The sequence below is a fragment of the Xenopus laevis genome, chromosome 4S, assembly GCF_017654675.1.
Source record: "Xenopus laevis strain J_2021 chromosome 4S, Xenopus_laevis_v10.1, whole genome shotgun sequence".
Classification (NCBI taxonomy): Eukaryota; Metazoa; Chordata; class Amphibia; order Anura; family Pipidae; genus Xenopus; species Xenopus laevis.
Genome location: NC_054378.1, coordinates 121,861,281 through 121,884,456, shown reverse-complemented (window position 1 = coordinate 121,884,456; position 23,176 = coordinate 121,861,281). Strand labels below are relative to the sequence as shown.

At 40.8% G+C, this 23,176-nt stretch overlaps 1 protein-coding gene across 1 annotated transcript in view; it reads right to left on the bottom strand.

Annotated features, from left to right (window-relative positions):
- Positions 1-23,176, bottom strand: part of LOC121393376 (chemokine-like protein TAFA-4) — a 130,702-nt gene that overhangs the window by 57,489 nt on the left and 50,037 nt on the right. The window contains exon 2 of the mRNA XM_041561771.1: positions 1,865-2,000. Within this exon, the coding sequence (XP_041417705.1) occupies positions 1,865-2,000 (136 nt within the window). The remainder of the gene's footprint in view (positions 1-1,864; positions 2,001-23,176) is intronic.

Sequence of the window (23,176 nt, the reverse complement as noted above, 5' to 3'; positions counted from 1 at the left end):
AACAATAAATGTGCAGCCTCACCGAGCATTTTTTTATATGGGGTCAGTGGCCCCTATTTGAAAGCAGGAAAGAGTCAGAAGAAAAAGGCAAATAATTCAAAAACTATAAGAAATAAATAATGAAGACCAAGTTAAATGTTGCTAAGAATTAGCCATTTTATACAAAGTTCAGTTAACTAGACATACTAAAGTTAACTTAAAGGTGAACTGCCCCTTTAACATAAATCTTTTTTTTTCACTTTTTAATTAAAATCCGTATACCTTTGCCTTTAAATATATATATATTTAGTACTGGGCATTCAATGTGGTTAAAGGGCATGTAAAGTCAAAAAAATAAAATCCCATTTTTACTTTCTTTAATGAAAAAGAAACCTATCTCCAATTATACTTTAATTAAAAAATGTGTTCAGTTTTTAGAAGAAACCTGACTGTATGCAGTGAAATTCTCCCTTCATTTACTGCTGTGGATAGGAATTGTCAGACGGTCCCTAACTGCTCTGCAGGGAAACAATCATACTTATGAACAGCAGAGGGAGCCCTCGCCTTACTTCCCAGCCACGCAGAACTCAAGCAGCTTTGTTTAAGACGATCCCTAAGCAGCCCAAATCACACTGAGCATGTGCACAGTCTTAGTCTTGCAAAGATGTTTAACAAAGTTACAAGGTGGTGACCCCCTGTGGCGAACTTTGAAAGCATAAATTATTTGTTTGATTAGGCTTGTGGTGCAGTAGGTTCATGTTTATGTTTAGTATACAAAATACAGCATTTCTAGCCTTATTCTATTTTAGACTTTACATGCCCTTTAATGGTGTGCACCATATAACCTACAATATTTACATATCATTAGAATATGGGAACAGGCCCAGCGTTGGACTGAGGAGTTCAAGGTCAATCTGGGCTTCGGACACAGGGGGCCCCACTCCACTAGCCACAAGGGGACACAGGGGCCTCCCAGCCACAACCCCCCTCCGGTCCCCCATTGTGTATCTGTTCTCTTGATTGGGGCCAAAAAGGGGGAGAGTGACTGCGCATGCAGCAGAAAGGTGCAGGTCTGGGTCGGTGGAGTGCATAAGCACCGGGGCCCACCAGGATTTTATCCAGTGTTCCGCCAGCCCAGTCCCTGACCCTGAATATGCCAAGCCCCTTACATTGGATACAGTGGCATAACTAAAGACAAAACAGCTGAGAACAGGAGGGCCTGGGTCTTGGGTTCTACTTCCTCTATTGTTGTATAGAATACAGATTTATATAGAAATTCTCCCCAGCCAACCAACCCAGAGGTGCTAGATCTTGTGTGTCAGCGGCACTTCATATGCTCAGTGGGCTCTGGGCTGCTGTTGAGAAGCTAAGCTTAGGGGTCATGGGACATGATCAAGCAAAACATGAGTTTTGTCTCTAATAAGAGCTGATTCGGCAGGGTTTATTATTAATCAAATCTGATGCAAACTGCACTAGTTTCTAAGCTGTAATGTGAATTCATTACTAATCAGCTTCAAATCTTTATATTGTATATTTACAGTATATTGTGAGTCGTCCCTAAACTCAGCCCAGAGCGTGTGCTGGGCAGAAAAGAAGATGGGAGCTACAGGGGCAAATTCAAAGGCACAGATCAGGGTGGCCTAGGGCTGGTACATATGTACAAAACATTCTGTACAGTGTTTATAGCATGTGTGTTTGATAGGCTTTAGTTTTCCTTTGTTAGGAGTTTTTGACTGCCCCATCTTAAGGCACGGACTTCAGTTAATTTCAGAAATGCCCCTATTGACAGGTGGACACACTAGAAACATCAATACCAATCTGGCCACTCGCTCAGGCCAAGTGTGACATCCCAATGCCCAATAAACATGGTGCACGTTGCCTTTACCTTGGGGACTTGTCAATGATTTTGCTCCAGTCGGACACAGTGATTTTTGTATCTACTTCAACGTTGCTCCAAATTCCCATTTGCAAGTGCAAGCAATCGGTTCTGCATCTCATGAAATCTCTTCCCTGGCAGGGACCTGCACACAAAGCAGAAGAGACAGCAATTAGGTGACTCCGGCGTTGTGTTCGTATCCACTCTAATTGTCTTCCCCCCCCCCATCTGCACTCGTTTAAAGGCAATGGATTTGCTAAAGGTCATGAGAGCAGATACCCAGTGAATATACAGTGTGACAATCAAGGGAAAGTTGTGCTCACCACTCATTTTTAAAACCATTAAGCGGGGGTGCAATGAGGTTGTGACCACAAAATTCACATAAACAAATACAAGAGTCCTCTGCACTCAACCCATGATGAATATATTAAGGACATTGAGACATGTTGTGCCTTGAGCTACTAAGAATGCCTCACCCTTTAAACAAAACAGGGATTGTTTGTCCATATATTGCAATATATTTAAGCCAACTACGTCAAAGTCAATCCCTGTTTTGTTTAAAGGGTAAGGCATAAGTAATTAAGGCACAAAATGTTTTAATGTCCTGAATATATTGATAATGGGTTGAGTGCAGAGAACCCCCATTGCACCCCGGCTTAATGTTTTTAAAAATAAATGGTGAGCACAACTTTCCCTTGTTTGTTCTAGTTATACAGGAGCAGTGACCAGCTCCATGTTGTAGCTCCCACCCTTCCCAGCTATAGTCAGGTGATCCCACTGGTGTCTAATAAAAGGGCAGCCAAGTTTGGGAGTTTTACTTTGAAAGCAGCTAGTAAGTTGCAGGTAAAACTTAGTCCCTTTGTAAAATGTATAATTAAGCAATAGAATTCTTAATGAATCAGATGAAAATTGAGTATAGGACTGGCCAGATATGGGATGACTTTGACGTAGTTGTTCAGCTAAAATATATTGCAATATATGGACAAACAATCCCTGTTTTGTTTAAAGGGTAAGGCATTTTTTAGTAGCAGAAGCACAAAATGTCTCTGTCTTAAATATATTGATAATGGGTTGAGTGCAGAGGACTCTTGTATTTGTCTTTATGAATACTTAATGCATCTAATGGGGTTTTTTCCCTTTTCTAAAGCATTGTATGCCAAAGTATTCACATCACAGACCCAACAGAATCTGTAGTGCCTCCAACCCTAAAATTATATTCCCAAAGACCTGGAGCTGAAAGTCATACATTATTGGAGGGGATAATGGGGAGCCCCATAAACAGCAAGTGGAACCATTATGGGTTGTGACCATGTACCTGTTTTAAAGTGAGGCCAAATGATCAGTATCATAAGGTCATCTGTAGTTCCAATGGATCACTTGTGAAAGGATTAATAGTATAACTATAGCTATAAGTAATAGTTTCAGGGGTTGTCGAGGTGGGTGGGCAGCAGAGGAGTTAGGCCTGGGTGGGGTGCAAAAAAGGTAAATCTGACCCTGGGCGCAAACATTCTTTAACTGTAGTCTCTTCCAAGCAAAGCCCATGGTGTATTGAACTGCTTGAGATGATTCATATTTATGAATTGGAACAAAAAGCCATTTAACAACGCAGACATAGGAGAGTGCCGGTGTATTTGTAACAATGTTGACTTGCAGAGGTGGCAGATAAAGAGGAAAGTTTCCTTATGGACATCACATTCACTCAGGGTTTAAAATCCCCCCCGATTTAGGGTCCTTGTCCCCAATATCCAAAAACTGCTTCCCCCACTGAACCACTTTTTTTTGTTTTAAACCAACCAAGCAGCATTAATCCCCTGTTCCTTTCTGCAGTCAGACACAACGATAATAATTATTTGCACTACGGCCCCATTGCTATTCACAGCCACTTGGCAATTAAAGTGCTTCCTAAGGACACGCTAAGTGCTTTCTGCTGGATAGTCACCTCCAATAAGGGGAAAGTGAGATTAGCTTGAGCGCTGATCGGACCTCGCACTTAATAAAGTGTAATTAGTATGCATTATTATAGGCACTTGAGTAAAGTTGACTTATAGACCCTGTGTGTTACTCAATAAGGGATTTCATTCCATCAGTCAGAGATGAATAATAAAGATACAGGAAAGGAAAGTCAGAGGAGCTTGTGGGAGCTCAGTCTGGCCCTGATACAGCATGGGGGCAGGTAGTAACGCTAAGAACGGTTTCACGTTGTATAATGCCTTAAAAATGGGATCTGAACTCCAGTGTCTTTCCCACAGCAAGTCCAGAAAAGGGCATCAGTGGTTCCATGTTGGTAGGAAATGAAAAAGATACATTGGGGCTCATTTGTCAACACTGGGCAAATTTGCCCATGGGCAGTTGCCTATAGCAACCGATCAGTGATTGTGATTTTTGAAGCCAGCTGCAAGTAGGACAATGAATGCAGCAATCTGATTGGTTGCTATGGGATACTGCCCATGGGCAAATTTGCCCAGTGTTGATAAATGGCCCCCAGTATGTACAGGAAGGTAACATGGTGACAGCTGGGCAAGATCAGGGCAGTCCTCAGATAGCAGTCGTATGACAGAGGTGTCCTGGACAGGTAATATGGGAGCAAATCATTGGCTGGTTTGGAGGGGTAGATAGCTAAGGTTTAGGTGCATTGGGGGAGAAATCAGGCATGTTGTAACTGGATAAGCCTTTCTTTTGAATTGGGGTCCAACACTTAGTTATCAGTTTATCCCCATAGGGGTCTTGGGTGGGCAGTGGTATAATAACCTGGGGAGGACCATTCCAGATAAGTAGTATAGTGCTCCATGATTTCCAATGGTGGCCCTGGACAAGACAGAGACACTAACAATGTGTATCAGTGTAACCAGTGTGTGGCCCCTTAAATGTTACAGGCATGGGACCAGTTATCCAGAATGCTCTGGACCAGATAACGGATCTTTCCGTAATTTGGATCTTCATACCTTAAGTCTACTAGAAAATCATATCTACATGAATTAAACCCAATAGGCTGGTTTTGCTTCCAATAAGGATTAATTATATCTTCGTCGGGATCAAGTACAAGCTACTGTTTTATTTTTACAGAGAAAAAGGAAATCATTTTTCAAAATTTGGATTATTGGACAAAATGGAGTCTATGGGAGAGAGCCTTTCTGTCATTTGGAGCTTTATGGATGACGGGTTTCCGGATAACGGGTCCCATACCTGTATTAAAGTACAACTCAAAGCATCCATCAAAGGATGTTGGGGTGAGGGGTACTTTAACAACAGCTCTGGCTCTTGAGAGCGAATAAAATTATGTGTCTGCCCCTGACTTGGATAGATTCTGTTCTCCAGCTCGCCTTGGTCACTAGTACCCTGGCCTTGAGGGTAGAGTCCACTGTTTGGCTATATGAGCAGTCTTTTGTATTTCTGTGCTGTGGAGCAATATCTCAATGCTTTCCCACCAGTAACTCTCTTTTACTCCTGTGCTCTATAAAGCTCTGTAATTCTTTTGTTTGGGGTTCTTTGTGAGTTCATAATCCATGAAGCTCATGTCAAATAAACATTGGTTTTTTTCTCAAGTGATCGCCAGTTCCTGAATTTCCATGACACTCTCATATCTACAGATATTCTATGGCAGGGTCAAATTGGGCCAGAAGGACACAGGGAAAATCACATTGGCCCTGAGGACCCTGCTGACCCAGGTCTGTGTGAGGTGGTGGTGCTCCTGGTTATGGTGCGGACCCCCAGGCAGGGGGCCCAGACACCCCAGTTCTCCAGTCTTTGGGCAGTTAAGAGAGGGCCCTCCTTCATGCTCCCTACTAGAATATACAGCCGAGAGCTTTGGGCAGACAGAGGCATTGACTTTCATATTCATCAGGAAAAGCTCTAACGACTGTCCAAGTCCGATGTAAAATCATTTTTTAGCTGAGAAAGACACAATTATATTTCATCAGGTCAGTGGCTCCAACTCATGACAACCTAGAAATTATTAAATTGCTTTAAAAAAAATCAAGAGACTATAAATCATAAAAAAAAAACTCCCTACCCCCAAGTAACAACTCCACGGGACTAACTGGCCATCTTGTTATTCAGAAATACAGTAGAGATAAAGCACCACTGGGCCTGTATTTAAAGCCAACAAATAAACCCTAAAAACGTTGAAATATCCATTTAAATATGACCAACTGCAGCCACATAAATAATCGTCACCCAGAACTTCTGCCCAATGGAGCTTTTAATGGTACAGTTTGCAGGCATGATTGTCACTAAAGGGTTAAACACACGCTCGTAGGCTTTGCGATTGGTTTATTGACTTGGCCCGGGCAGGTGTTTGCTGACTCAAGTAAGAGCCTGTGCATCGTTGCATAAAAGAAAATTAGGGGGAAATAAACTCTAATGGTTCTTTGGCTGCAACTCTCTGAAGGGCCAATTAACATTATTGGTCCATTTAGCGCTAATTAGGCCAATGCCTAATTGGACTCTCACTTTCATACTTTTTATTTTAGCAGAGCATCAAAATCACAATAATTAGGTTATGTTTGGCACCTCGCGGAGTGACTGTGGGTCATTCCTGTCTCCAGGGCTGGTTTTAGGGCCTTCACAGACACAGGGGGCCCTGTGATAATGTATTGATTAAAGCACAATTGTTTAGTATGTTTGTTTTCATTCATAAGGGATAGCTCACCCGCCAGCTGCTGTAATTAAACACAGCGATTGGTTGTGCCAGATAAGAGCTTAAAGGAGAACTAAAGCTTAACTAAAGAAGTAGCTAGAAATGTTGTACATGATGTTTTGTGCTTCTGTACCAGCCCAAGGCAACCACAGCCCTTTAGCAGTAAAGATCTGTGTCTCCAAAGATGCCCCAGTAGCTCCCCATCTTCTTTTCTGCTGATTCACTGCACATGCTCTGTGCTGCTGTCACTTAATGAGCTTAGGGAGCCACTCACAATATACAGTACACATAGAATAGAAATGTCCCAATATAAGGCTGATTAGTAATTAATACAGATAATTACTACATGGCAGCACAGAAACCAGTGCAATTAGCATCAGAATTTAATAATCAGCAAACCTGTAGCATCAGCTTATATTACAGGGGAAACTCATTTTCTGCTGGATAATTAGTGGCGAGCCCTAAGCTTAGCTTCTCAACAGCCAATCAGAGCCCACTGAGCATGTGAGTGTCACAGACACTTTCCAAGATGGTGACCCCCTGTGACAAGTTTGAAGTCCTGGATCATTGCTGCTATTGACAAGCTCAAACTTTAGTCTGGTGCAATAAGTTCACTATATAAAATATGGCATTTTTAGCCATATTTATTTATAGGGTTTAGTTCTCCTTTAATATATAGAAACAGAGACAAGAGGAAAGTGTTGGAAGGGTTACTGCCTTCTCTGCTCTCATTTCCTACAGAAATATGGATTACGCACCTAATATAAAGGGACAGAGATTAATGAATGTGTTTTCAATGTATTTATACACATAGTGAACACCAAAGCTGAATGCACTGGATGTATTTCTGGTGTGATGTAGTGTGTTGTGCAGACTTTATAAGCAAAACAGCACAGGATCAAACAGAAAGAAATCAACAATCTGATTATACAACTCTAAACAAACTATTGTTCTACAAAGACTTGAATAGGAAAGAACAAAGAGAGGAGAGAAGTGTCTGAAGCTGATGAGATCCGATATACAACCTACAGAACCTATGGGATCTACATATCAAACATCTTAATACACAGCATGATACTGACGCTCATCCATAGTCTTTCTTTAATTGCATATGAGTATATGTAGAACCAGGTAATAATGGACCCCCTCCTGTAAATGATAAGGATATTAGAATTCACTGAGGGGTTGTTCTGTGACCATATAAAGGCACAAGGCTGCAGGCTGAGTTATACAGGGAACTTTGAGTATCACTCATGTATTATAAGGGATAATGTACCCCCTACTGTAAATGATAAGGATATTAGAAGTCACTGAGAGGTTCTGTGACCATATAAAGGCACAAGGCTGCAGGCTGAGTTATACAGGGAACTCTGAGTATCACTCATGTATTATAAGGGATAATGTACCCCCACTGTAAATGATAAGGATATTAGAAGTCACTGAGAGGTTCTGTGACCATATAAAGACACAAGGCTGCAGGCTGAGTTATACAGGGAACTCTGAGTATCACTCATGTATTATAAGGTATAATGTACCCCCTACTGTAAATGATAAGGATATTAGAAGTCACTGAGGGGTTGTTCTGTGACCATATAAAGGCACAAGGCTGCAGGCTGAGTTATACAGGGAACTCTGAGTATCACTCATGTATTATAAGGGATAATGTACCCCCTACTGTAAATGATAAGGATATTAGAAGTCACTGAGGGGTTATGTGACCATATAAAGGCACAAGGCTGCAGGCTGATTTATACAGTTACAGGGAACTCTTAGCTCATAAGCCCAACAATCCACCACATAGCATAGTACCGTGCTAGTAACCCATAGCAGATCTAGTAAATGCTATTTGCTGATTGGTTGAGGTGAACTTCTAGCCATATGAAAATATTTTGCCATATTTATTACATTTCTATGTTTGATCCTATTAAGGCATGTTGGAGTAGCATCAGTATAGCAGTCTCTTGCTCCATCTGCCTTGAAGAATACAAGGCCCATCCAAGGTATTAGGGGTCTTAGTGTTGGAAGGGGAGGGGGTTGTTTTACAGGCTCCACTACAGGCTACCACAGGTAGAGCCCCCTGCTGGCAGTAATTTAAATTAAAAAGCTGCAGCTATAAACAGTCTGACCCAGAACACAATTGTGCCGCCCCCTTAGTGCTCGTAGTGTTGCTCAACAAAACGCCAACAGAACTAAAATCCTTATTATTTAACTCATTTTAATTCCCAGTGGCTTCCCCTGTAATCTCCTTCCTTGGAACAAAGAGCAGCAGCGGTGTCATTTATGGTGGAAAAGGCCATTAGCCCCTCGGGTTTGTCTCATTACAAATGGGAGGAATAGAGAATGTATTTACGTGTGGATGGTCGGCAGGTGCCATAAATACAGATGAGGAAAGTTGTGTATTTGCTGTGCAGCAGGGGAAGCTGATCTGTAAAGCAATGGAATCTCCAGACTCAATTGTTTGGCTTTGCTGCCTACCTGTGGCCAAGAGCATGAGCCGACCTGAAAAATAAAATGATAATATCAGAGTGTACTAATCTAATGTAGGGAAATAATGCCTCTGTGAATATGAACCATGTGCATAATGCAGCCTTAAATAGGCTTAGCATCCCCATATATACAGGATCCGTTATCTGGAAACCCGTTATCCAGAAAGCTCCGAATTACAGAAAGGCCATCTCCCATAGATTCCCTTTTATACAAATAAACCAATTTTTTTTAAAAATGATTTCCTTTTTCTCTGTAATAATAAAACAGTAGCTTGTACTTGATCCCAACTAAGATATAATTAATCCTTATTGGAAGCAAAACCAGCCTATTGGGTTTATTTAATGTTTACCCGATATTCTAGCAGATTTACTGTGTAAAGATTCAAATTATGGAATCTAAATCTGATGCAAAACTGTTTCCCTTGTCAATAAAAGCAGAATAATAGATGGTCTGTACAAGGAGGAATTCCTTATTTTCAGCGTGCCAAGTTTGCCACCTTGTGGCGGCTGCAGGTAATGCTCTGCTGTACACACATTTTATTTTTGAGAATCAAATCGGTGGTTTGAAAAAAATTCCATTAACATTGTTATTGACCATTTGCTTTAATCTAAAGACAGAAAGAAGATATGTATTTATTGCATTTATTATAAAGACGGAATTTGTCATCTGCAGAGAATTTGAGGAGATCTTTACTGAGAGTGCCCATTATAACACTGCTTCTTTGTGTTGTTTCTGGGCAATGGGATGTGACTTATAGGGTGATGCCTGTTCTGCTGTCAGTGTGTCCTTTGCTGAACAGTTTTCTGCTGCATAAGAGTTTTTTCACACTTCAAAAAAAAAAAAACTGCTGACCACAACCAGCTTACTTTTCTGCTTGAGCAGCATTGCAAATACCATGCTGGTAAAATGGCCTTGTCAGCATATTTTTATTTCACGTGTGATAGTAATACTGCTAATCATGGCATTAGTCATTGTATCCATTCATGGCATAATGATACCATACCTCAAAAGTGCCTCCTATGTGTAGCAGGTATAGTAGGGAGAGATGGTGTCTATAGTAACAGTGGATAATAGTCTCTGGGAAGGGAGTGTGACTGTGGGATAGCAGGTATAGTAGGGAGAGATGGTGTCTATAGTAACAGTGGGATAATAGTCTCTGGGAAGGGACTGTGACTGTGGGATAGCAGGTATAGTAGGGAGAGATGGTGCCTATAGTAACAGTGGGATAATAGTCTCTGGGAAGGGAGTGTGACTGTGGGATAGCAGGTATAGTAGGGAGAGATGGTGTCTATAGTAACAGTGGATAATAGTCTCTGGGAAGGGAGTGTGACTGTGGGATAGCAGGTATAGTAGGGAGAGATGGTGTCTATAGTAACAGTGGATAATAGTCTCTGGGAAGGGAGTGTGACTGTGGGATAGCAGGTATAGTAGGGAGAGATGGTGTCTATAGTAACAGTGGATAATAGTCTCTGGGAAGGGAGTGTGACTGTGGGATAGCAGGTATAGTAGGGAGAGATGGTGTCTATAGTAACAGTGGATAATAGTCTCTGGGAAGGGAGTGTGACTGTGGGATAGCAGGTATAGTAGGAGAGATGATGCCTATAGTAACAGTGGATAATAGTCTCTGGGAAGGGAGTGTGACTGTGGGATAGCAGGTATAGTAGGGAGAGATCATGCCTATAGTAACAGTGGGATAATAGTCTCTGGGAAGGGAGTGTGACTGTGGGATAGCAGGTATAGTAGGGAGAGATGGTGTCTATAGTAACAGTGGATAATAGTCTCTGGGAAGGGAGTGTGACTGTGGGATAGCAGGTATAGTAGGAGAGATGATGCCTATAGTAGCAGTGGGAATAGTAGCCTGTTTAAATATCATTAATGAATTTTATTAATCTTGTGTGCATAGATGCAATAGCAACAGTGCTCCAAGTGGCCATAATAAGCGTTGCTTTAGGAATGCCCCAGCCTATATGGCAGCTCTTACCCATGAATAAGGGCAGATTTAGAGTGAGTTGAAGGGCGCAGCCCCAGTGCTTTACTCTAAGTATAAGGAGAGAATAGAGAATAGAGAGAGTATTGGCCCTTTCGGGTGAACAAAACAAAGGAGTCATGGCACATCTGTGGGGCCGGGACGTGGTGCTCAGGAGTGTCCCGCTGCCTCACAAGCCGTATATAGTTTTAGAATATTTACACTTCAGAAGTGAATCTGAGCTGCCACTTGGGAGCCGCTCTCTTTGTTCTGGCAATACACGGAATAGAGTAAACTGTGCCTCTCCTTCAGCAAACGGAGAATTTCCACTCATCTCCCGCCTTGGATTTGTATTATTATTTCACTCATTTCCTCAGGGTGACCTTAACACTGCGACTGGCGAGGAAACAGAAAAATGGCCGCCCTTCGCTTCTTATTTGGATGCGCAAAACAAACGGGAGAAGAGTTTATTTCCCCTTGGGATGGTTTCTCTACAAGGACATTAAATATTAAGATGGGGGATTAAAGGGCAATTTTACAGATATTTATGTTATTTAGAATGCTCAGGACCTGGGGTTTTCCAGATAACGGACCTTTCCGCAATTTGGATTTTCATACCTTAAGTCTACTAGAAAATCATGTAAATATTAAATAAAGCCAATAGGCTGGTTTTGCTTCCAATAAGGATTAATTATATCTTAGTTGGGATCAAGTACAATGTACTGTTTTATTATTACACAGAAAAAGGAAATAAGCTTTCAAAACCAGAATTATCTGCTTATAATGGAATCTATGGGAGACAGCCTTCCCTTAATTCAGAGATTTCTGGATAACAGGTTTCCAGACAACAGATCCAATACCTGTACTCTGCCTAAATCGGGAATGAGGGTTCCAGCAGTAGCCAACCCCACCGATGCTAGATGCAGCCGTTATGTTCTCCGCCGTAGAAATCGTGACTTTTTTTCTCCAGTTTTTACAATGTCACCTCTTTCACAGGATTAGGGCAATCTCCTATATCAGAAAAAAGGGGGTTTTATATGGGGACACCCCCTCTTGTAAAGTTGAATGTTCCCTATGCAAATGGTCACGCCAAGGGCTCTCATTATGGGGGAAGCCGGAGCAACAAACATGCAGAATGGAGCCTTGAGGGACACCTCGCCGTCTCCGGGGCCTCATTATAGAACAAATCACTTTGTTGTTTACTGGACATTTAGCAATACAAACTGCCTGTTTATTATACAGCCATCGGGTTGTGTCAGAAATGATTCCTGGTTCCCCTGGGCAACAACCCATCGTTGAGTTTAGGAAGGGAAAATCCTTCTTGAATGGGAATCGGTAATGATGCTTATTAGACCTGGGATCACTAAAACCCCTGTGCTCCCTCAGCCTAACATGTGTGACTCAAGCACGCCGCCCATAGAGCTTGCAATCTATGTTTTATAGCAAGAAATATAATTGACTGAGCTAAGATACGTAGTACCATGGACAGTTCCTGCCTAAGACTAAAGCTGCCCATAGAGGAAAGATTTATATATTCGTATGAATCAAAGTTTCTCAAGATTTTTGTATTAATCATTTGGTCGATGGGACAGGTTTATTAACGTAAGGACAGAGTTGTATGCTATTTTGCATGTTCCCTTGCCATTCACCAATAGCAACCTCACCATTAGGTTTTGTCACCATTGGTCACACCAGGTGGATTCTCCTGAAATCCTGGAAACACCCCGTTGTTGCTCCCATAGACCTTTATACACAAGGCCTGCCCAAGTCTTCCATCCGTTCCAAGTTCCATAAAGACCCCGGCACCAGCAGCAACAGGCAGTTACCATAATAGTCTACAGGAGGCAATTTTACCCTCCTAAATATTCCACCAACAGGGAGTTGGGGGTTAAATAAAAACACCTCATGGGGCAAATAACTGCCGCAAGGATTATATGGATCATCCAACTCAGCTCAGTGTATGAGACTCTGCTGAGCTCTGTGGAACCCTCAGCCAATAGCAAATAATATCACACCAGATTAATTAAAATTAATTACTCAAACAGTAGAGAGAGGAGAGACCAAAGCGCTGGTCCTGCCTGCAGAGAGGTGACTGTCTTACAGGAGCCGCTGCGTTTCGCTTCTGAAATTCACTATCTTTCATAGATATCCTGAGAGATATGGAAATCGTGACTTTTTTGTTGCGTTACATTTCCTTTTCATGTAACTCCTTGTGATCTCTGTCACTAACCCGGATACATTCCATGCTCACAATTAACTCATTGTTTCCCCCAGTACACTGCCAATACACACTATAGCACACTGTATATAGATACATACACACCCAGATACATCTTATCACTTATACTGAAGTCACTGAGGGGTTGTTCTGTGACCATATAAAGACACAAGGCTGCAGGCTGAGTTATACAGGGAACTCTGAGTATCACTCATGTATTATAAGGGATAATGTACCCCCTAATGTAAATGATAAGGATATTAGAAGTCACTGAGGGGTTGTTCTGTGACCATATAAAGGCACAAGGCTGCAGGCTGAGTTATACAGGGAACTCTGAGTATCACTCGTGTATTATAAGGGATAATGTACCCCCTAATGTAAATGATAAGGATATTAGAAGTCATTGAGGGGTTGTTCTGTGACCATATAAAGGCACAAGGCTGCAGGCTGAGTTATACAGGGAACTCTGAGTATCACTCATGTATTATAAGAGATAATGTACCCCCTACTGTAAATGATAAGGATATTAGAAGTCACTGAGGGGTTGTTCTGTGACCATATAAAGGCACAAGGCTGCAGGCTGAGTTATACAGGGAACTCTGAGTATCACTCGTGTATTATAAGAGATAATGTACCCCCTACTGTAAATGATAAGGATATTAGAAGTCACTGAGGGGTTGTTCTGTGACCATATAAAGGCACAACGCTGCAGGCTGAGTTATACAGGGAACTCTGAGTATCACTTGTGTATTATAAGAGATAATGTACCCCCTACTGTAAATGATAAGGATATTAGAAGTCACTGAGGGGTTGTTCTGTGACCATATAAAGGCACAAGGCTGCAGGCTGAGTTATACAGGGAACTCTGAGTATCACTCATGTATTATAAGGGATAATGTACCCCCACTGTAAATGATAAGGATATTAGAGGTCACTGAGGGGTTGTTCTGTGACCATATAAAGGCACAAGGCTGCAGGCTGAGTTATACAGGGAACTCTGAGTATCACTCATGTATTATAAGGGATAATGTACCCCCTACTGTAAATGATAAGGATATTAGAAGTCACTGAGGGGTTGTTCTGTGACCATATAAAGGCACAAGGCTGCAGGCTGAGTTATACTGGGAACTCTGAGTATCACTCATTTATTTTAAGGAATAATACACCCTCAACTGTAAATTTATAGGGATATGATCATTTCTACATATGTGTTTACAGACAGGTAAAAGAGTATATATATATATATATATATATATATATATATATATATATATATATATATATATATATATATATATATATATATATATATATACATATATATATATATATATATACTGTTTAATGTTCCAGCTGTATACAAAAGGTTACTAATTTTAACAGCTTTTATGTTTACCATTTTGTACCAACAACAGTACACCCAACAAATTCCTGCACTGAAAGTCTTTGGGATTTTGAATGCTTCTGGAAATGCAAGTGGTAGGAAGTTGTCTACACCACAGAATGCTAAGTGTATAATGTACAGAGAGTGCACGTGATGTGCTGCTGGGGGGGGGGTAGGTGAAAGTGCTTTAATACACCTTCGATTTCAGACTCACTGGGGACAAGGAAGGGGAGAATGTTTTTGTATGATGCCTTGCACAAACAGTTATATACTATCCAGATCCTGCTTGTCAGTAGCTTGATGGCTCTGTGCCAGGTGTTGTGCTGCTTTGGGGCAAATATGATCATTGTGTGGCTGGCAAATAAAACTCTCACAAGGCTATAACAGCCCTTGAATATAGTATAACCTATACACAAAAACCAAGAGCCACAAATGGAGTAAAAAATTATACTAGTGATCTCCTAAGATGTCATAGATGAACAGCAGCACTTTTGGAGATCTCTGGTCTTGCCCCAAGAGCCTGTTTGACCGTGAGTGGCCTCACATCTAGTGTTCACTGAATATTCCCTTACTGGTGGCTTAAAATTAAAACCTGCTCCAAATGTTACCTATTTTGCTGCCTGCCCTGACTCTTGGCCAGAACATAGATTACACGTTTGCCTTCACTGTTACTTTCATCCGGTGTCCAAAGAATGCCCTGAAATGGAATAGGTGAACACCAGTAGCCTTGAACCTGTGCAGGCTTGTCCTTAGAGCCACATTAACAAACTGATATTCTCAACTCTTGGTCTAAACTTCACCAGAGCATTACCTTACCTGAACCTTAGACCTAAATCCTGCTGCCTGCCCCAAATTCTGGCATTTCCCACCTACTTTGTCCCTTGGCCTTAAATTACATACCGGTAATTACATAGTTGAACAACTTTTTTTTGAAAAATGACAAAGTCCATCAAGTTCAACCCCTCCAAATGAAAACCCAGCCCCATACACACACCCCTCCCTACTCTCACTTAAATTCTATATACCCATATCTATACTAACTATAGAGCTTAGTATCACAATAGCCTTTGATATTATGTCTGTCCAAGAAATCATCCAAGTCCCTCTTATAGTCATTAACTGAATCAGCATCACAACATCAACTGGCAGTGCATTCCCCAACCTCACTGTCCTGACTGTGAAGAACCTCCTACGTTGCTTCAAATGAAAGTTCTTTTCCTCTAGTCTGAAGGGGAGGCCTCTGGTACGGTGATCCACTTTATGGGTAAAAAGGTCCCCTGCTATTTGTCTATAATGTCCTCTAATGTACTTGTAAAGTCTAATCATGTCCCCTCACAAGCGCCTTTTTTCCAGAGAAAACCCCAACCTTGTCAGTCTTCCCTCATAATGTAAGTCTTCCCTCCCTCTAACCCACTGCTGGAATTGGGGTGGGATGCCATCCCGCCACTTCTTTTTTTTTGACCAAATACCAAGATAGTGCATACTGGAGCTTTAATGCGCCCGAATATGGAAAGCATTTTAACTTGTAGAGAACACACCCTCCTGTGTGAGCTCTCGCTCTGACCTCAGCTATCAAGCCAGGCTGATGGCTGAGGAGGGACGGCTGAGGACGGAGCACTTCAACACTGAGACGTGTCCGTCCTATTTAAACCTCCCTCCTCCCCTCTCTGTACTTGTGATTTAATGCTCCTCTGCAAAGCACATATTTTACTTCTGTGCTCAGTGCTCCAACCTCCCCCTTTTCCTTCTTCTCCCTCCGACTTCATTCGCCCTTAGTTAATACTATATTTCACTGCTCATTTTCCATGTCATTTTAACAAATCGCATTTTAGCAGGTATTTCCAATTTTTAAAAAAGCAACTTCATTAAGTTTTTTTTATTGCATCCAATGATTAATAAATGGGAAGTACTAAGATTATGCAGACCAGAAATATTTAAGCACAAAACTTCACCAATGGAATAACCAAAGTAGATCGGTGTCCCAGGTGCTCCTGCCCCAGGCCCTGAGCTCAAGGGAGCGGACAATATGCAGACAAACAAATGTTGGTGCAAGGCATTCTGGTAGGCCACAGATAGATCAGACTGATAGTAGTTAAATAAAAATAGAAAACCTTTATTTATATAAACATCTCTTGCCTAACGCGTTTCATGTCACTGGGACACTTAGGGGGTTATTTATCAAAGTCAGAATTTATCTCAATATTTTCTTAAAAAACTCTGACCAAATCCGCACAGGTTTTTTGAGCTTATTTATTTATACACTTTCCCAAAAATTTTGTTTGCGGGAAAAAATTGTGAAAAATCAGATTTTCATGATTTTTTCGGATCTTTCATCCGATTTTCCTGATTTTGTCGGATTTTTCACCTGAATACTCCTAATTTTGCCCAAAAACTCTAAAAACTTCGAGGTATTGCCAAAAACCCAGCGCACATCAAAAAATCATTGGGACTTCTCCCATTAACTTATATGCAACCTCGACAGGTCTGAGATTCCAGATTCTGACTTTTCCATCCTCTGGGTTTAATAAATTGTGAAAAATGTGTGATTTTTTTGAAAGTCCTATTTTATAAAAAAAAATCATTCGGAGTTTAGTAAATAAACCCTTTAGTCATGGGATTACGATTTTTTTTTTAATTGCAGCCAATTTTTAATAAATGGGAAGTACTAAGATTAGCAATGCATACATAAAATTTAATAGGAACATAAGCAATTTAATGAACTTTTAAATCCAAATGTGAGACAGTATGGGCTTTGCCTGCCTGCTTGGCTTCAAAAAGATTGGAAATGCCCACTTAAAAGAGATTGGTTACAATTAAATAATTAAAAGGCTATTGGTTTGAAGTTCGCAGTATGATGTAAAAAATAATGGGCGGGAACTTAAAATGGGTACCACATGGAAAATGATCAGCGAAATATAGTATTAAATAAGGCTTAAATCTGAGGGATGAGAAGGAAAAAGGAGCTGAGATTGTAACTTGATTTGTAGCCAGGACAGAGACATGATGGGGGGAGATCAAAGCATGATATATAGCAGGACGGAGGAGTGACTACAGCTTTTTACCATGTGTGAGTATAATTCCTTATAGGTTTTCATTTATACATGAAATTGCCTCTGTCCCACCCTGCTATGGGTTCTGGGGTTATTTATACATGAAATTGTCATCCTGGTTTAGTTGGGGGTGTGGCCTCCAGAAAAATTTCCAGGACCTAGTACAGAGCCCTGTGGTACTCCACTAACAACATTGGTCCAATTAGAAAATGTTCCATTTACCGCCACTTTTCGTAGTCTATCTTTTCTCCAGTTCTCTATCCAGGTACAAATACTAAGTTCCAGGCCAACATTCCTTAATTTAACCAGTAACCTTCTGTGTGACACTGTATCAAATGCTTTAGCAAAGTCTAAGTAAATCACATCCACTGCCATCCCAGAGTCAAGGTCCCTGCTCACCTTCTCATAAAAAGAAATTAAGTTAGTCTGGCAAGATCTATTACACATAAAACCATACTGGCACAAACTCATAGTATTATGATTTGCTATGAAGTCCAGTATCTTATCCTTTATTAACCCTTTAAAAAGCTTTCCTACCAAGAACATCAGACTAACTGGCCTATAGTTTAGAGACTGAGAACAGGATCCCTTTTTGAATAGAGGCACCACATAAGCAATTTGCCAGTCTCTCAGCACTATGCCAGACCTCAATGAATCCTGAATAATTAAGTAAAGAGGTTTGGCAATCACAGAGCTAAACTCGCTAAGTACCCTGGGATGAATACCATCTGGCCCTGGACCTTTGTTTATATTAACATTTTCTAGTCTCTGTTGAATTTCCTCATGTGTGAACCATGCATTACACATTTGCTTTCATTGTTATGTTCAATTGGTGGCCCGAATGGAGTTGACTCTCTTTTGGTGTCACTGAATAAAGCTCCAAACTGGTATAGGTAAACACTAGGAGCTTTGGATCATTACAGCCTTGTCATATAAGATAGAATAGCTAGTGGAGCCCAAAGATGACCAGTGAATTAGGGCAATCTAGCAGTGTGAGCTCTCCAACCAGTAACCCTAGATTCTTTGTATTGGAGGAATCTACTTTCCTAATTCCAGTTTTGGATAGAAGGCCAACTGGCCAAATAGTTCTCTTTGTATAAGGATCCATTGCACATCATTCATGAAGCAAAAGGATGGATAGCATGAAAACCCCTCTATTTCTTAAGCAGATGTAAAAAAAAAACAAGAAAGTAAGATAACCATGTCGTCCAAATTCTTAGAACAGGCATAGATAAAGTGTAATTACATCAATTACAACCGAATGTAAAAACTCCTTTTAATCTCGAGGCTAGGAGATTATGGAAGAAAAACAATAAAGTACAAATGTGGTGGAAATTCGTCCACCTCCCTTAGAAATATTTATTTACGGATAAAGAGATCTGTATAATAAACAGAAGGGTCATTTAATGTGTGTGTGAAAGACAAATTAAACATTTGAATAACTTAACATCTTGATTATCTTACACTTTACCATTACTGGTGGCTTTGTACGGTGTAATCACAGTAATGAATAAACATTGCACGTTCCGCCCTAACAAAGCTGATCAATTGCTAATTCCAGAATGTAATGAAGACGTGAATTTACTATTAATCTCCGAATCAACCCCTAGCACGTTGTTTCAGTTACAAAGAGAAAAATCACTAATCAGTATTATACAATGAGAAGCCTTAAATCCAGACCAGTCATGACGTTCAACATGAACAAGTCTGAGCTTCTAATTGGGGAACTGGATGTCAGACCCATAACGGAGAAGCACTTCATTCTCATCATTTTGATGGCCCATAAATGTGGTAAATTTAAAAGTATTGGATGATTGGCTTGAACTGATTTAGAGAATGTTCCAACATCAAGAGGGTTGGATCCAAAAAATTGCCTTCACACATGTAACAGAAGGTCATTGCTTCAACCTCATCACGGATGTTGTTGAAGCAGAGAAATATATTTTGTCATGAGTTATTGATGGGTTTTCTAATTGTAGATGAGCAGCATTACTCTCCCTTTAACATGAGTTAGTAATGGATTCCCTACCTGAAACTCAACACCATCTCTCTCCTCATGTCAGTCATGATTTAGTCATGAACTCTCTAACTGTAGTTGTAAAACCTCTTTATCCTTTCATTCTAAATTGGGGCTGCAGTTCCATAGCATAGCTGTCCCCTTTCTCAGAAATTAGGAATGTATTCCAAACTGTGGGGATGACACCCTGAAGGTGAATGGGGGTGAGATTTGGGTCAGTGGATGTTCAAAATATTCACTGTGTTGACATTTGGGGTTATTTGTGGGTACCCCTGGAACTATAGCAGGGTGACTGTTACCCCAATGTTTCTATATATCTGTAACTTTGTTATGAGCTAAGGGGGCCCAGTCTGAAGGCCAGTTAGGGAGAGATTTGGGGTGAGTGCTTATTTGTATCCTGGGTACCCCTGGAACTATAGCAGGGTGACTGTTACCCCAATGTTTCTATATATCTGTAACCTTGTTATGAGCTAAGGGGGCCCAGTCTGAAGGTCAGTTAGGGGGAGATTTGGGGTGAGTGCTTATTTGTACCCTGGGTACCCCTGGAACTATAGCAGGGTGACTGTAACCCCAGTGTTTCTATATATCTGTAACCTTGTTATGAGCTAAGGGGGGCCAGCCTGAAGGCTAGTTAGAGGGAGATTTGGGTGAGTGCTTATTTGTGCCCTGGGTACCCCTGGAACTATAGCAGGGTGACTGTAACCCCAGTGTTTCTATATATCTGAAACCTTGTTATGAGCTAAGGGGGCCCAGCCTGAAGGCTAGTTAGAGGGAGATTTGGGTGAGTACTTATCTGTGCCCTGGGTACCCCTGGAACTGTAGCAGGGTGACTGTTACCCCAATGTTTCTACAGTATATATCTATAACCTATGAGCTAAGGGGGACCAGCCTGAAGGCCAGTTAGGGGAAGATTTGGGGTGAGTGCTTATTTATGCCCTGGGCACCCCTGGAACTATAGCAGGGTGACTGTTACCCCAATGTTTCTATATATCTGTAACCTTGTTATGAACTAAGGGGGGGGCAGCCTGATGGTCAGTTAGGGGGAGAGTCCTCCTTTAGATGAAGAAGAATGTGATTTAGATGTGGACCGTAAAATGTAATTGAACATATCTCTTTCTATTCATCCTGGTTTAGTTACAAACTGTCCCAACTTGCTTCTCTGAATTCTTATCATGTGTGCCCATCAGTATTATTCTATAGTACAGTGAAACTATGTTACTACATACAGTTCGTATTTATAAGTAAATGCATCTATGATACTCTCCCTCCATTAGTATTTGACATGCTACCGGGTGCCAAAGAAAGGCAACCCAATGATCCAAAGGATGAGCATCCTTATCATTATTATTCCTTTTCATCAGGTCACTACTAATGATGTTAAATTCTGTCTTTGAATCTGCTGCTTGATTGAGACCCTGGCAAATAGATTGTGGTTTAAATGCCAGACTGTAAAGCTTCACTTTGACTGATTAAAATGTTGCAACAGATGAACCTATATATATCATATTGTCATGGGAGTCATTAAAGAATAGGAATCATCTGACAATGCTGGAGGCATCTGCCTCTTGAGGAGGCATATACAGTATAATGTCCAAAGAGGGACCCTCAAACAGCCATACCCTAAACCTGGTCCTGCATATTCTACCTACTAAAATTTCATAATAAGGTGCACGTCTCCTCTAGGAAATATAAGTATTCCCAATAATTTTCTTTCAAATGTTCTGAAAAAAAAAGAAATTGTTCTAATAAGTAAACAGCCAGGCAAATCAAAAAGGTTTGCTTTGAATTTTGAATGGTCCATTAGTAGAGAGAGCCTTATGGCTAAATTAGTCTTATACCTGGGAGCTAATGATACATTGCCTTTTAAATATGCCTGGGCAGGTTATATAAACCAATATGGCACAAATAGGTTTTCTCTCTTCAAAAGAACAGCCCTGTCTCCCTTTGATATAAAATAATGGCTGCTTTTGTTCCGTTCATCCTTAGGAATATCATTAGATTTGCTATTATTTCACTGAAGGGAACACTGTCCTGACATTTAAAAACATACAGTCATTAGTAAGATGGTTCTTGCTTGCCTGAAGCTCGCCAATTAAATACAATGTTCAATTTCAAAGCCAATTTAAAGCGTAATATTGTTTTACATTGCGGTGTCGTAGGATCTCACATTAGCAGGAAAGGGGAAACTGTCGACTGTTATAATTCTAGATATGTCAGAGAGAGAAATGGCCCTCGTGAACTTATGGGCAGCTTATTGAAATATAACATGGAATCAAATAGCATGGAATGACCCTGATACTGTATATTAAGCAACGGCACTCTAACTTCATGCTCATTAATGCTAAAAATATAGAACAGGATTTCCAGTTTAGAATGGGAATTGGGCACTAAAGTCATTAGAGCAGGCAATAAGTACAGGACTCTGTTGCAGCATGCCCATGTCAGCAATCAGGGGTGTAACTTTGAGGCCCAGGCTCCCCCAAAAAAATCTGCACCCTCCTGCATAAAATGGCAAGGTTACTAGCAACCTATGCCATAAGGACTGGCACTGAGCATTAATGGAATAAAAACACATGTTAAAAATAATAATGATAATAATTCCCAATGACCTATGTTATAGTTACGGATATTCAGAATCCTGGATTTGGTTTGGTCAATTTCAAGCTTTTCTTGGCAGGATTCAGACAAATCCAAGTGCCTACCCAAAGCCGAATCCAGAACCTTTAAAATGATGTGACGTTTGGTCAAGAATTTAAAGAAACTGCTCACTTTTATTGGAGTGCAATACTTTAATATGCTATTAGGATTCGGATTCAGTTCAAGATTCAGGCTGAATCCTTTGTGAAACATTCAGTATTTGGACAAATCTGCAAAAAGTGGATCCCAAGTATTGAACAGAATTCAAGTAAGACCCAAAGTAGGGACATTTAAACTAAACAAGTTCGTTACCCTGCCTTATTTACCTGCTATACACACATTTAACACCCACTATTCCAATTGGGTTGAGTCCTCTAGTATTATTCAGCCACTAAGATTTAGGCACAAGGTCAGCATTTCTTCTAGGCTTAGGCATAACTGTATGGTCCACCTTTTATGGAAATACCATAGGGTTGCCTGGAAACAGGCCAGAACTTTAGGGAATGCAACTGTCAATTGAATGCAAAAAACAGGGGTAGAGCACACCCAGGAATATACACAAAACAGACCTGTAGTATTGTGATGAGCTCTAGCAGAAGACTAAGCTAAAGCTCTGTTACCATTCATTAGACCCAAGGTAATTTACAAGTTGCACCATCACCCACAGAGGTAAAGTGCTCATCAGCACCTAAAAGTCGAAAGGTTCTAAGTAGGATATACAGACCAGTACAGAATAGAAATAAGTGGCACTACAATAGAGAGCCATGTCAGCTACACAGAAAACCCTTGATCTCTCTGTTGACATCACAATCAAGATTCTGCCACATAGAGTTCATATCACATGAGATAAGGCAATCTATGAGCCACATTCAAAAATAAAAATAGTTGGGGAGCAACACTGGATGCATTAAGTTATTGGGGTGCCA